Consider the following 14,804-nt stretch of genomic DNA (forward strand, 5'->3'; position numbering starts at 1 on the left):
TTACGTGGGGCCGGGGGAGATGCGCCGGGCCCCGGCCCCCCCGCCCCCGGCCCGGCCCCCGCCCCTCCCCGGCCCTCCGCCCCCGGCCCGGCCCGCATTGTGTGCGGCGGGAGGCGGCCCGGCCATTAGCATGCGGGGGGCGGCGCGGCGGGCAGCGCGCTCGGGCTCCGGGGCCGGGGGACCCCCGGAGCGGCAAGAGGCGGCCGCCAGGGGGTGCGGGCCTTGGGGGGCCGGGGGCGTCGCGCGAGGAGGAGGGGGCGGGGGTGGGGCGCGCAGACCGTTCCTCGAGGGGACTGGAGGAGATTGTGAAAGGTCATCTTGTCCTTCCCCCAGCCTCCAAGCAGGCTGCCCCTCCCACCCTAGACCCGGACATACCAGGGAAGGAGTTGGCTCTGCCGCTGCTTCTGCCCCAACATGCACAGGCTCGGGAAGTTCTTCCTGGGGTTTTATCTCAAAGCCTCTCCCTTACAATTTGTCTCTCTTTTGGGAGAGGAGGAGGGGCGATTATAGAGATAGTTAATGTCTGCCGTACAAGAAACATTATTAAAGTTACTCTTCCGCCTTTGCCGTTCTTGATAAACACTTCTCGCTCCTGCTTCACGAATTCTATTCTCCGTTCTTTAAGACACTTTAATGGCTCTTCAATGCAACAATATTTACTGAGTGCTTACCAAGCACCCGGCGCTGTGCTCAACACTGGGGGTATGCAGAGAGAAGGGAGATGTGTTACTTTCTCTCGATTATAGCCGAAACAGTAGTTGCACACTCCTAAGTGGCATACTCAGATTTAGTCAATATTTACTCGATGATTGTTCACGTATTTAGCAGCATGAGATCTTTCCAGTAATCCTCTAATATAAGCTCCATTTACAGAAAAAAAAAAATAGGTTCAACGTCTCTCCTTCCACTGACCTGCAAATTCAGGGACATCATAAGGCCTATATCTCAACCTTGCCATTAAATGAAGTCAACTCTCTTGGTGACTGAAAAGAGAGAAAATAAACACAATTTGTTTGGTTCCCTTTAAACTCCGATTCCCTGTGCCCAGGAAATCAGCATGGATACAGTGCTCCAGTGATGTTAGCTCAGCAGTGAGTAGGGCAGAAGTGGCTTATGAGGAAAGCTACTTTTCTCCCCTTCCTCCTGGGCCTCAACTCCCAAAGATCTTATGGCACAGTTTCTTTTATTTACGGTGGTTATAAATAATAGCCACCTCCTTATGTGGTGTATACTAGGCTAAGCTAATTCCTATGCATTTTCTCTTCCTGCTCAAGGCAACCCCTTGAGACTGGTATTGTTAATTTCCCTTTACAGATAAGGAAACAGATTAAGCAACTTGACTGAGGTCAGCCAGATAGATCAGGGACACAGGCACAGGTAGTATCATCTTGAGACCTCAGGCTCTTTCCTATATTTGCTCTGTAAAGTATACATTCAGGCCAGCTGGCTCTCTTTCTTAAATGTGGAAATAAATGTACTCACCTTAGCTTCTGAGCAAGCCCTGTGGTAATGTGGACAATGAGCACAATACCTTCAATGTGTTCTGTATATGACCTGCTCAGCATCATTAATGGTGCCCTACTCACCCTGAAATCAGCTTCCCTTCAGGGGCATACATATTGTTGTTAGTTCTGTTTATCAGGGAAATGAAGTGGAATTCAATTAGGTAAAATAATGTCACAATAATGTAGCCAAAGTCACTGACCTGAAAAGGTGACAGAACTGAGATTCTAGCCCAGTCAGGCCTTTGGAGATCTTTTTAACACAAAAATATTGTTGGTATAGTATCTTTTCCAGACCAGCACCTGGGTTTTCGTTTTCACTGGGTCAAAAACAATCCCCAGTGTACAAGGCTTTCCCTCCCTTTAATCAACTAGTCAAAGTCCTGGGATGGATCCCTAGTGCAACCCTTAGGAAAAGAAACTGCCCAGAAAAGCGGGGGGGGGGGGGGGGGGAAATGAAAACGGGTCTGGGAACAGAGTTCCCGGCCGGTGGAGCAATCCAGACAGTAACACAGAATCTCACTAGGACAGAATGAGTAATTTGAGGAGGAAGCCAAAGAACAAAGACTGAATGGAAATCAGGGGAGATTGAGGTCTAGGATGAGTTTGTCCATAGCGATGAAGTAAGTGAACCCTGAAGAAGGGTAGAAATAGGGCCCTAGCAAGTGGAAATACTGAGGCAGGCTGGACGGCTATTGGAGTGAGCTGAGGTTCATGTCTACATAAGGCCACTCCCTGGATCTTTAGGCCCTCATAGTGACCTTTGCCCCACCACACCTCTGCTCTCTGACAGACTATGTGCCAGGAAAAAGACTGTCTGGCTCTGAGCTACCCAGGCCCCTAAGGATTACTGTGACCCAGCTGAGTTCCAACCCATTGGAGTGGCCACTTCAGAGTAGGTATGTGTAAGGTTTCTGGGCCTCAACCCTGAATTAGGAGTGGGCAGAGGGGTCAATGAAAGAGATGTCGTGTGTTCGTATTTCCTGAAAGTCTTATAATGAATTTTTGCAACCCAGGAAATACAAGCAAGCAATGGATCAAAACGCTGATCAGCCGAGGCAGGAGAGACCCAGCCTTCGCCTGGAAAAGCTACAGCAGTGGGCAAGACACAGGCAAAGTGGACACCTGTTGGTGCTGGCGGTGAGACTAGGTTGCCCTGCTTCAGGTTTTAGCTGACTGTACACAGTTCAATTCCACTCATGTTCAGTGAGCACACAGGATGCACCGGAAACTGCTGGGGAGGGGGGGAGACGAGATGTACAAATTAACAAAGAAAAACCTTTCATTTGCAAGTAGCTTGCCTTTACCTTTGGGGAAAACACGAAGGTAAGTGAACTATAAAATGAGATAGAAAAAAAAAGTGGCATCTAATTTCTGAATTTCACTTTTAAAACTGCCCCAGCATGGGTACTTCCCTCTATCATGCATTTATCCCAATTAATAATATGTAAACAATGAAAACATTGTGCAGAGGAAAAAGTCTCCGATAGTCCCCTCTATCTGCCCTGCTCTGGCCTCCAGGTGAGCCAACTATGGCTGGCAATCGCTGTGGTCCCCTTTACTATCGCACTTTCTTGTTTGACCTCTGCCTGCCACCTGGCCACAGCACTGCCACTTTGGCCCGGAGCCTCGGTAAGACCTACCATAAGGGAGGGTGGAAGGACGGTCCTGGGGACCCTTCTCTAACAAAACTAGAGTTCACAGTGTGCCCTTTTAACCATTTAGGGTCTCCTCACTGGCATCATCACCCTTGAACTTCGAAGAGCACCTTGCATCTGGAAGGTGAGAGAAGAGAATATAGGCCTCCTCCCATTCTCCCAGTACACATGCAAGCATACATGCACGCACGCACGCACGCACGCACGGATACGCCCCTCAACCCAAAAAGTGATTTATCCTCTCAGCTGTCTGTCCCTGACTGAAGCAAGAAAGTGAGAATGTTAGAAGGCTAACAGTCCTGTTTGAAGGTAGGGAAATAGGAGCAGAAATTTGTTAGTTTTTTGTTTTGTTGTGTGTGTGTGTGTGTGTGTGTGTGTGTGGTGCTGGGGCTTGAACCCAGAGACACATGCATAATAAGTAAACACTAGCCCTGAGCTAAAGCCTCAGCCCCCACCCCCATAAGTTACTCAGGATGCTCTTGAACATATCCTGTAGCCCAATCAGGCCTTGAACTTTTGATCCTCCTGCCTCAGCCTCCCAAGTGTCAAGGATGACAGGTCTACACTAGTCCTGTGTCTGAGTTTTGTCTTCAGCTGGGTTGTAGGCGGAGTTTTGAGTTTGCAGTGAGTCTCCCACGCTGCTCAGGGCTGAGCTGGCTCACTGGTAGGTGCGGGCCATGATGGTATCCAACACCTTCAACATGATCTTGGGCTTCGTTGCCGTGGTGATAGAGGTGATGAAGACAGCCTTGGGGACTGCCTCTACTGACACCTCCCAGGTACTGGTAAATGAAGGAGGAAGGGCAGAAGAAAATAGGGGCTGTACCCACAAAAGCATCCTCACCCTGCTACCTCAGTTGACAGGGTTGCTCGTGCTGGAGCTCAGCGCCGAGGCCCTCACCCTAGGGGGAGTGCTGGCCTCAACCTACGCCCTGTTCTTGCTGAGCCAGAGGAAGCCTGGATACTTCAAGAAGTCAAGGCTGCGGTACCAGGAGCTACAGGAGGTAGGGGGTGCAAGGAGGAAACCGTGAAGCAGCTAGCTTCCAGCTAACTTTTCATCTGGCTGTCCTAGTCTGTGCACTTAAGGGCAAATAGTGGGGCAGTAGGGAAATGAAGGGCTGAAGCTGGTTGGCTTTCTGGCGTTGGACGTTAGTTCCGTAATGATGTTTGTGAAGGAATTGGGTATTTAATGACTGGAGCTACACGCGTGCATGAACGTTAGGAAGCTGCTGTAATGGATTATTGGAACGACTGGAAAAACTGGGAGGGGTTTGCTTCTATCCGGGGGTTTCCCCTTTGCTGACCCTAAAATTTGCTCACATCTGTTTTCAGGGCCTCTCCGAGGTGGAGGAGGTTTCTGGTTTGGAGAATGGTCCTGAGGCAGCTAACACAGGAAATAGAACGGATAAGTGAGTGGGCAAGGCATGTGCCACTGCCCTCTGACGCCAAAGGGGAGCATCTCCAGGCACTTCTGCATCGTGCACCCTTGGACTATAACTGGACTCCTCCAGGCTGTTCATGAAGCCCAGAGTGCTCTCAGTTTCCCCTCAAACCAGGCCCATTTCTCTTTTCTTCCCCACTAGAGGGAGATAATATCTGGACTAGAGACCTCCCTCACCTCACGCCTTGTCAAGCAGCTTCCTCCCTTGCATTCTTCGCCTTCTTCCTCCCTGCCTCTCCATCCAGCTTCACATCTGCCTCATCTCACTGTTCACCTTTCACAATCCCATCCACTCCAAGCCCCGGTGCTGCAGCAGCCAACCCAGAATCCGCGTCGGTTGTGCTCCAGGTCTCCCTTGGATCCGGTTCCTGCCTAATTTACCAGAGACTACAAATCCCAGGATGCCCCGCTACCCCGTGACCTACTGCAAAATAAAGAGCCTTCCCTCGGCGGCGGGGGCGCTGTGCATCTGCTGAGTGACGCCAGGCGCTGGGAGCAGGGCCTAGCCGAGTTTCCTCGGACGCGACCACTGGCCCCGCGTGCGGGGAGGCGCCGAGAGGGCCGTCGCGCACAGGGGCGTCACCACCGCGGCCAGGCCACCGCCACTGGCTGCGGGTCTCTAGCCCTCTTGCCTACAGCTGCCGGTACTGACAAAGGCTGGGGGTCGGCGCCGGGCCAAGCCGCGCTTCCCCAGGTGCTGCTGCCGCGCCCCTCGCGCGAGTGCCCAGGTTCAAAGTCCTGAGACTTGGAGCGCGCGCGAGAAGGGGGTTGGAGATGATGAGTCAGAGGCGCCGGCCCTCCTCGCCCCCTCCCCCCCGGGCCGGGCGCTGAAGAGGACAGGCTGGCTGGGCAGGCGGGGGTACCGACCTAAGACTTTCCCGCCTCTAGCGAGCACGCTGGTGGACCGAGCCCGCGTGGCCGCCACCCTTTCCAAGGCGGGAGCAGGACTGCGCAGGCTCAGCCTTTCGGCCGCCCCTGGCGGGCCTTTGATCCCTGCAGCGGTACGGTCGCTGAAGCTCTTTTTGTATTGTGCCCACACCACTTATGACCTCTGCAAGTGTACAAAGATGATAGACTCTGTTGGTTTGGGGGAAAAGCCCAGGAAAACGGTGGGACCCAATAGCACCAGGGGGCAGCTTAGTAGCTGCTGAAAAGTAGAGATTGACTAGGCCTAAGAGAACTCACCCCAAATTCACATAGTGCCCGGGATGGGTGTTCGCCTCACATCATTTTTGTTCCCACTTGAGAAGGCTTCTTTTCCCTAGAGAATGCTGCTTCTCCGGGCTCAGGCAAGCCCAGGTACCAGTGAGGCTAGAGCGCAGCCTGGCTGGCTTGCCTTGACATTGCAGTGGCGCCAGCTGCAGATCCTTTCTGTTTGTGACACCTTGGGAGTGGTAATAGTCGCCCTATGACAAAGTTACGTGTGAGTATTAGTGGGTGGAGACAGTTCTGGGATCAGGCTCTGGAATGGAGAGAACGCAATCTGGGCCTCCTCCATTTCTTCTCTTCCCCCAATCAAACTGCAGGAATAGTGAAGGGCTCATGTGTGAAGGGCTCTGAGAAAAGAATATTTTTCTTCAAAGTCAGGACGTAGTGGCCAGAGAAACTATAGGGGGAAACCAGCAATTAGCTGTCTTCCAGCTTTTACCGCTGTAATCGGAAACCTGGATATTGTATCTTAAGAGAAACTCAACGACCGACCGTATAAATGGGTCTCTTAACAATGCTGAACACTCAGAGCCAAAATCTCTGGTTTTATTTTCTCATTACTTTGTGTCCAGAAATAACCGACAAGGGGCTTTGCTTTGTTCATTGTAAATTATTAAGCTCCCTAAGATGCTGAGGCTCGATTTTTTTTCTTTTTCTAAAAGACAGAACCTCACAATGTGTCTTTGCCTGCCTGGAACTTGCCATGTGGAGCAGGCCCATTTGCTCCACATGAGTGCTGGAGTTAAAGGCATGTGCCACCCACCATGCTTGACCGAGCCTTATCTAAGTATGAAGACCCTACTGTATCACTATGAAGTTTGCCTCCCGCACAACGCGGGTGAACTAAGGTGAAGAGTTGTTTATGCATTCTGCCGTGCTCTTCCCCAAATGGATACATGTTAACTTCCATCACGATTCCTTGGTCATAAAGCTGCACTCAGTTTGACGGGAAAGATAATATGGAAGATAAGGGGAAGCAGAAATGATTTAAGGAAAAGGTTGGAACTTTGTGGTGAACGTTGAATCACTCCATAGTTGGAATTTGTCTGCTAGAGACCATGCGCAATTGCACTTGTTTAGTTTAGTGAACTAACATGTGAAATTCCTTTTTTAAAAAAAAGTTAATTGATTTTCTATGAATACACTGTAGCTGTCTTCAGATAAATCCGGAAGAGGGCTTCGGATCCCATTACAGATGGTTGTAAGCCACTGTGTGGTTGCTGGGAATTGAACTCAGGTCCTCTGGAAGAGCAGTCAGTGCTCTTAACCACTGAGCCATCTCTCCAGCCCCCCTATGTAAAATCCTTAGTGGGAGAAAAAGACTGGGTGTCAGGAAACCTAGATTCTAGTTCTGTTGCTTGAGCACATAAAGTCTGTCTGAACTACACTTCGTTCACATAGCCATTAATGCTTTTCTCCTGGTTATCTTACTGAATCATAAGGCTAAAGTAGAGTCACTCAAAAGTGCTCTAAAATGATGAGGCACTTGAGAGGTCAAAAATAAGTTAAGAAGGCAGATAATGGCATAAATGAGTGAAGTAATTGGCCGTGAGGCAACAGGACTGCTGGGAACTCAGTGGTATGCACTGGAATAAATGGGTATCTGTCCTCAACTCCACCAGTTACTGCTATGTGCGACTCTAGCTCACGTAGTGCCATGGTTTCTGTCTTAGAATATAAGTCAGAAATTTAGAACACTCTGATTTTAAAAGTATTAATAATGAAATATTTTTTGATTCAAGGGTCAGATTCAGCCTATAGTTAGTAGACTGACGTGTCTGGTTCTGCATTGTGCAAATATATGGCAAAAATTTGAGTCCCAGCTCTCAGGAGGCAGAGACAGGAGAATGGATCACTGTGAGTTCAAGGCCAGCCTGGTCTATAGCTAGTCCTAGGACCACTGGGGCTACACAGGAAAATTCTGTTTTGAAAAAACAAAAAACAGCTAGAAGAATTTGAGGTTTGGGGTGTACAGTAGATTTATGTAACTCTTGTGAAACACACCTGTGTTGGAGGGGCTGAAGGTAAAGTTACCCCTCTGGGCACTGCTTTCCAGGAAAGGGTCATTTTGCCTGCTGGAGATATTTTGCAATACAGAAAGTTTTGACGGTCAGCTGGGAGTGGGGTTGTTAAGGGAATGTGGAAAGACAGGTACATTAGCATATAAATGAGGAGATTGCAGCGAGGGCTCCTCTCTGCCTGTTACCTTTTGCCTGCTACAAGCCAAAACTGAGTCTTCCCTGTTTCTCATGACTACCCTCTCCACACTGACTGGCCAGAGTCCCTGGCTGCTCTAGAATTCTGCATTGCTACCATGCTTCTAGTGACCATTCCATCTGACCCATTCTGCACCAGTCTGGCAGCCTCCATGGAGGTCACCCATTTTATTTCACTTAGAACTTAACAAAAAGAGATTGTGACAAGGCTCCTGCTGACGTCAGTTTTTAAAGGTCACGACCCCCTCTATTCTCTTGGAAGAGACAGTTCACGTTGAGTGGCTTCTTAAGCCTGTGAGAGTTGGGGGCGTGAAAAACCCATTCTGATGAACGATACTCTCGTTTCTTTGAAATTCAGTCATTTATTCTGACTTTGAATACAACTGACGATATTTCCCAAGTGAATTCTCTTCCGTTTCTCGACCTGCTTTTTTTGGCAGGGGTTTAAGTCTCAGGCTGAGTCCTCTGCTGCCACCTCGTGGCCTCTTGTCCGGGTTGAGGTATCACAAAGTCTTCCTTCTAGAAATGACACTAGAAAGTAGCTTGGTTAGAGCAAAGAATGTCCTCTCCACTTTGCGAAGCCTCACCAGACTTCCCCATCCCCACCCCCAACCCCCCATCGCATGCGTCATTGAGTATCCCGGAAACCTGGCCTTGACAGAGGGCGTTACAGGAGGCACTAGACTCATTGGGCCTCCAGTCTGTTATACATTCCTGGCCAGGAGCCAGCAGATCACTAAACCTGTGTGCCCAGCAGCAACGGGAGGTGGACCTGCCTGTTTGGCCTAATTAATTCACCTAGAACTAGGATTCTCCTCATCTTAGTGAGAGATAATCCGTGTGGTGTCTGGACGCCATTGGCCTGCCGTGTAGTGTCTGGTGCCATTTTCTTGTCTTGGCCTGCTTACTGTTGCTCTATACCATGACCTATCTCCATCTGGACTGGCCCAACTACTGCAGATTCCATATCCAGTTGATGTGCTGAGCGAGATGGCCATGGTGTGTGTGGTCCATAGTGCCAGTTAATACAAAAGGGTCTGCAACTGGTGATAAAGGTCTATCACCAGAGGACTAGGAGACTGCTTAGTCCCTAAGCTGGACTGCAGGATGATTGTGCAGTGACTTGGTTTCCGAAGGTGGAAAAGCATTTTCAACTGGTGCTATTTTTCGTTATAACAATATTTGTATAACATCTGTAGTTTAAAAAACAAAAAAACAAACAAACAAACAAACAAACAAAAACAGTTGCTGGCCCAAAACTTAATCTGAAGACCAGGCTGCCCTCAAGTTTACAGTCATCATCCCATCTCTGTCTCCTGAGTGCTGGAATTACAGGTGCGCACCATCACATGTAATGAGTAGTTTTTTCAAGATGTAGTCCCACTATGTAAAACTGACTGATCTGAAACTCTGTATGTAAGCCACACTGGCCTCAAACTCAGAAATCCACCTGGCAATGCCTCAGATATTCTGTAAGAACAGCAAATACTCTTAACCTCTAACCAGTTCTCCAGCCCCTTGTAGTGTGTGTGTGTATGTGTGTGTGTGTGTGTGTTATTTTTACATTTTTAAATTTGTATTTTATGTGTATGACTGTTTTGCCTGTGTGTATGTATGTATGTATGTATGTGTACCATGCGTGCGCCTGGTGCCTGAGGTCAGAAAAGTCCTTCAGATCCCTTGAAACTGGAATTATGGATGTTTGTGAACTACTATGTGGATGATTGTGGGAATAGAACTGAAGCCAGCTCCTCTGAGGGAGTAACAAGTGCTCTTAGCTGCTGAGTCATCTTTCCAGTTCAATATTTTTTTAGTTGATGCACCCATGAACTCTAATCTGAATGACTAGCCTGGGGCAAGATTGTAATGTAAGATGGCTGGTATTCCAAAAACAGAGTTTCTCATTAGCTAGGGTTTCATTACTCTGAAGAGACATCATGACCAATGCAATTCTTATAAAAGAAAACATGTAATTGGGGCTGGCTTACAGATGGAGAGGTTCAGTCCATTATCATCATGGTGGGAAGCATGGCAGCATCCAGACAAACATGGTACTGGAGAAAGAGCTGAGAGTTCTGTATCTTGATCCAAAGGCAGCAGAAGGAGACTAGATTTTTTTATTTCACACTGGACATAGCTTGAGCGTTTAAGACCTCAAAGCCACAGTGGCAAACTTCCTCTAAGAAGGCTGCACCTCCTCCAATAAGGTAGCACCTCCTAAGAGTGCCATTTCCTATGGCCAAGCCTTCAAACACATGAATCTACAGGTGCCATTCTTATTCAAACGACCACACTCATTTTGACATTATTGGTATTTGGATCATATGGGTGTTTGTTGTGGAAGACTGCTCTGTCCTGCCCTTCATTACCGACCTCTATCTACTTGACCTCCCCGATACTATGACAACCAAAAATGTTTTCCAAACTTCGCTGGATAGCCCCTAAAGGAGCAAAATCACTCCACCCTGCCTTGAAATGTCCTAGAAGGATATAAGGAAGATGTCAACATCCAAGATTCTTATATTTAAGAGACAAACAGAAGGCCGAGAACAAAGGCTTGTCCAGATGTCTGCACTTCTCCCCTTGCATTGCTGCTGTCCCTCCTTTGCCTCTTTCAAGGTTTTTTATTTAAAATTTTTATTTGTTTTTATGTGTATGAACGTTTTGTGTGCATGTTTGAAAGTACACCACATGACTGAAATGCACATAGAGGGCAGAAGAGAGAATCAGGTCCCCTAGAACTAGAGTTACAAACAGTACAGAGCTACCATTCGGGTGATGGAAATTGAACCTGGATCCTCTAGAAGAGCAGCCAGTGCTAAACCGTAAACCACTCTCCAGCTCTCCGGCCCCCTCCTGCCCCTCTTTAAGATTTATATGTATGAGTGGGTTTTGTCTACATATGTGTATCTGTACTGCATACCCACCTGCTGCACTTAGAGGCTGGAAGAGGGCACTGGTCTCCTGGAACTGGAGTTATCAAACCCAGCTCCTTTGCAAGAGCAGCGAGTGCTCTTAACTGCTGAGCCATCTCTCCAGTCCTTCCTCCTGAGGGTTTGTTTTTTTTTTCCTTAAGATGAGTGGCAACTTAGTTGCACAGCTCAGTGTTACACACTGTGCCTTCATTTACAGCAGCCAAGCACCACCACATTTTGTAGCATTTTCTTCTTGCTGTTGAAGCTGTCCTTTTCTCTCCAGCACCATTCCGGGTTTTTTTTTTTTTTGGTTTTTTTTGTTTGTTTGTTTGTTTGTTTGTTTGTTTGTTTTTGAGACAGGGTTTCTCTGTGTAGCCCTGGCTGTCCTGGAACTCACTCTGTAAACCAGGCTGGCCTCAAACTCAGAAATCTGCCTGCCTCTGCCTCCCAAGTGCTGGGATTAAAGGCGTGAGCCACCACTGCCCCGGCACCATTACAGATTCTGAACCAGTTTCTATGTTATTATGTTACTAAATAAGTGTGGCCATCCAGCCTGGGAGCACTTAGGGGGGGATCCAGGGCTTCAGCTGAATATGTAAAAGTGGAGGGCCCTGCTGGGCATAGGTGGAAGAAGAGAACCTTGACCTCATGAAGGCTGGATGCCCCAGGGGGTGGGAATTTTGAGGGTGGGGAGGTGGGAGTGGGGGGGTGTAGATAGAGGTTACATCCACAGAGAAGAAGGAGGAGGGGCGAGGGGATTGGGGGTTCCGAGGGGGTGGTGGGGGATGGGGTAAGGGGACAACATAGGAAATGTAAATAAATCATCCAATAAAAAAAATAAATAAATAAAAGCAAGACCTTTTCATTTAGCCAAAAAAAAAAAAAAAAAAAAAAAAAGTGTGGCCATGCTTAAAAGCCCTTTAGTCTCCTCCTTCGTCCAAAAGCTCAAAAAGTTCAACCCTTTTGAAACAGAGCACTGCCTTTTGTGATCTGGTTCCCACTTAACTTCCTTCGTTGTCTCTCCCATCCCTTTCCTTGCATGTCACAATCTGTCGACTTGAAGAAGGTAGCATTAATGTAGAACTTTAAATAATTTTTTAAAATTGAGGCGCTAGAGAGATAGCTCAGTGGGTAAGAGCATGTAATTCTCTTACAGGGGACCCCTGTTCAGCTCCCAGCACCCACATAGTAGCTCACTGCTACTACCTATAACTCCAGCTCCAGGGGATCTAGCAATCTCTAGTGGTTTCTCTAGGCTCCCGCCCTCACTCATGGGTAGACAAACATACAAATGGACACATAATTAAAAATAAAACTAAAATGCTAAAAAAGTATATGCACACACATACATCATACACATACATACTAAATACTCCTACCGTATCCCTTCCCCCTTTCGATTAGCCCAGTGGTGATGATGAGGAGGACGGTCAGGACTGTTTGTTGCATATGTTACTGAGATGTTAAAACAAATTACTGGTGGGAAGTCAAATCATGTCAAAATAGCTGACTCAAAAATTCTCACTTTGCATATATGTTTACTTTCAAGTCTTACTCAAGCTGTTGTATCCAGTCCTAGCCAGTTAGCAGTTGCTGTTTTCTATCCTTCAAGGTTCCATCTGTTCAGCCCTTATCCTCTTTGGGAAGCTCCCTTGGCCTCTTGTACCACCATGATTGTGTTACTTAAGTCTCCTTGGTGTTCCATATACAGTTCTAAACCTACATTTTATGAAAATTACCGGTTATGTACTGACAGAAAGAAAGAACTGTATGTTTACTTTGAGACAGACACTTTGTGTATAGCTCAAGCTGGCTTGATGGTGCTATCTTTACCTTTTATTTTTATTTTTTATTTAGTTTCAGTTTTGTGGGAGACAGGGTTTCTCTGCATAGCACTGGATGTCCTGGAACCCTCTCTGTAGACCAGGTTAGCCTCAACCTCAGAGATCCACCTGCTTCTGCCTCCAGAGTGCTGGGATTAAAGACATACGTACACCAACCTTTAAGAGTTCAAGGCCAAGCTGCGCAGTGTTAGTGCATGCCTTTAATCCCAGCACTTGGAAGGCGGAGGCAGGTGGATTTCTGAGTTCGAGGCCAGCCTGGTTTACAGAGTGAGTTCCAGAACAGCCAGGGCTACACAGAAAAACCCTGTCTCAAAAAAAACAAAAACAAAAAACAAACAAAAAAAAGAGTTCAAGCCAGAGGGATGGAACGATGATTCAGTGACTCAGAAGACATGATACTCCTGCAGAGGACCTAGGTTTGATCTCCAGCACCCACATGGCGATGCTGTACTGAATGTGTGCACCATCATGCACTGTTGAAACCACTGTGTGTTTATGTGTACAGCTGCCCTGCTGTGTTGAGAAGATAATGTTCCCTTGTAGTTATATACCAACTCTGGCTCTCACACTCTTTCTGCCTTCTCTTCTGCAATGATCCCTGTACCTTGGGAGGAGGGAGTGAGGTATATATGTTCCGTTTAGGGCTGAGGATTCTGTAGTCTCTCAGTTCTGCACCTTGGCCACTGTGCATCTCAGTACAGTGTAAGTAGAAGCTTCTCAGATGAGAGATGCATTCGTCTACGGGTACAATGAGAAGTCCCTAGGAGTCAGTTAAATACTTTGTTCATTTACCACTATAATAATAGTAGGTTCTCCATTAAAGCCTAAGATCTGTCTAGCTGTGGGGTCTTGGCCCTTATAGTGGTGTCACATATGAGTTTCATCTTATGGAGTAGGACTTAAATCTGATCAGAAAGTGGATGGTTACTCTCCTGATGTTCACACCACTATGACATCAGTGAGTATGTTTTCCCAGGCCAGCCACTATTGTGGAAGGTTCATGTCTGGATGTGCCTGAGGATTACTTTCCTCCTCCGGTAGGTGATACCACCTTCTGGTGCTGTGAAAGCTAACCCGTAGCAATAAAGCTTTGAGGTACCAGCTTGATTTCTCTGCAAGGAGTCCAGTATATGGTATTCTCAGCAATAGGGTCTTACTGTCACATCTGGAGGATAACCAAGAGTGACAATAATGCTGTATATGAGTGCTTTATTTGCATGTGCTTGAGTGCATATGTGTGTGCCTGCTGCCCAAAGAGGCCAGAAGAGGGTATCTGATTCCCTGAAACAGTTACAAAGGGTAACAGAAGGCCTCCATGTGAGTGCTTAACCACTGAGCTGTCTCAGCAGCCATATTTACCTTCTCTTTTGCTTCTGCTGTGTGAGGACACAGTGTTTATCCTCTCTGGAGGACACACTAAAAAGATGTCATTTTGGAAGCCGAGTGCAAACCCACACTAGACACCCAGTCTGCCAGCTACTTGATCTTAGATCCTCCAGCTTCCAGAACAATGAGAGATAACTCTCTGTAATTTATAAAGTACTCAGCATTGGGTATTTTATTATAGTAAAACAAACTCAGACAGAACCACAGAAGACATATTGCTTAGGTGGTCAGGCATAGTGTTGTACTCCTTTAATATCAGACTTGGGAGGAAGAGGCAGTAGACCTCTGTGAGTTTGAGGCCAGCCTGGTCTACATATAGTGAGATCCAGGACAGCCAGGAAGAGAATAAAGATACTCTGTCTTACGAAACAAAACAAATAAAAAAAATTGTGTAAAATTCTATTATCAAGAATATGCCCGAGGGAGGGAAAAAAAAAAGAATATGCCCAGCCGGGCAGTGGTGGCGCACGCCTTTAATCCCAGCACTTGGAAGGCAGAGGCTGGCCAATTTCTGAGTTCAAGGCCAGCCTGGTCTACAGAGTGAGTTCCAGGACAGCCAGGGCTATACAGAGAAACACTGTCTCAAAAAACAAAAACAAACAAACAAACAAAAAGAATATGCCTAAACATTGG

The 14,804-nt window shown here is 47.4% G+C and overlaps 2 protein-coding genes across 6 annotated transcripts in view; one reads left to right on the top strand and one right to left on the bottom strand.

Moving 5' to 3' along the window:
- Positions 1 to 5,996, bottom strand: part of Znf219 (zinc finger protein 219) — a 14,187-nt gene extending 8,191 nt beyond the window's left edge. For 2 of the 5 annotated variants that reach the window (XM_028788523.1, XM_028788517.1), the window contains exons 1-2: positions 913 to 1,696; positions 376 to 696 (exon numbers count right to left, since the gene is read on the bottom strand). The gene's annotated coding sequence lies outside the window, so the exon portion shown is untranslated. Of the gene's footprint in view, positions 1 to 375; positions 697 to 912; positions 1,697 to 5,786 lie in introns of those variants that run through there. The other 3 variants (XM_028788518.1, XM_028788524.1, XM_028788519.1) reach the window with 3 other exon arrangements.
- Positions 161 to 5,066, top strand: Tmem253 (transmembrane protein 253). The gene is made up of 8 exons (XM_028788526.1): positions 161 to 213; positions 2,296 to 2,401; positions 2,519 to 2,642; positions 3,024 to 3,134; positions 3,228 to 3,284; positions 3,829 to 3,939; positions 4,018 to 4,164; positions 4,493 to 5,066. The coding sequence occupies exons 3-8, from the start codon at positions 2,535 to 2,537 to the stop codon at positions 4,571 to 4,573; spliced, it is 615 nt and encodes a 204-aa protein (XP_028644359.1). The 5' UTR covers positions 161 to 213; positions 2,296 to 2,401; positions 2,519 to 2,534; the 3' UTR covers positions 4,574 to 5,066.
- Positions 5,997 to 14,804: the final 8,808 nt, after the last annotated feature.

Source organism: Grammomys surdaster, unplaced genomic scaffold, assembly GCF_004785775.1.
Source record: "Grammomys surdaster isolate TR1022 unplaced genomic scaffold, NIH_TR_1.0 125750, whole genome shotgun sequence".
Taxonomy (NCBI): domain Eukaryota; kingdom Metazoa; phylum Chordata; class Mammalia; order Rodentia; family Muridae; genus Grammomys; species Grammomys surdaster.

Bases quoted from the DNA above. Each gene is read 5' to 3' on its own strand.
- Tmem253 (XM_028788526.1), top strand. From the start codon at position 2,535: ATGGATCAAAACGCTGATCAGCCGAGGCAGGAGAGACCCAGCCTTCGC. The intron at 3,285-3,828 runs GTGAGAGAAGAG...GCTCACTGGTAG, and splicing joins GAGCACCTTGCATCTGGAAG to GTGCGGGCCATGATGGTATC. The intron at 3,940-4,017 runs GTACTGGTAAAT...CTGCTACCTCAG, and splicing joins CCTCTACTGACACCTCCCAG to TTGACAGGGTTGCTCGTGCT.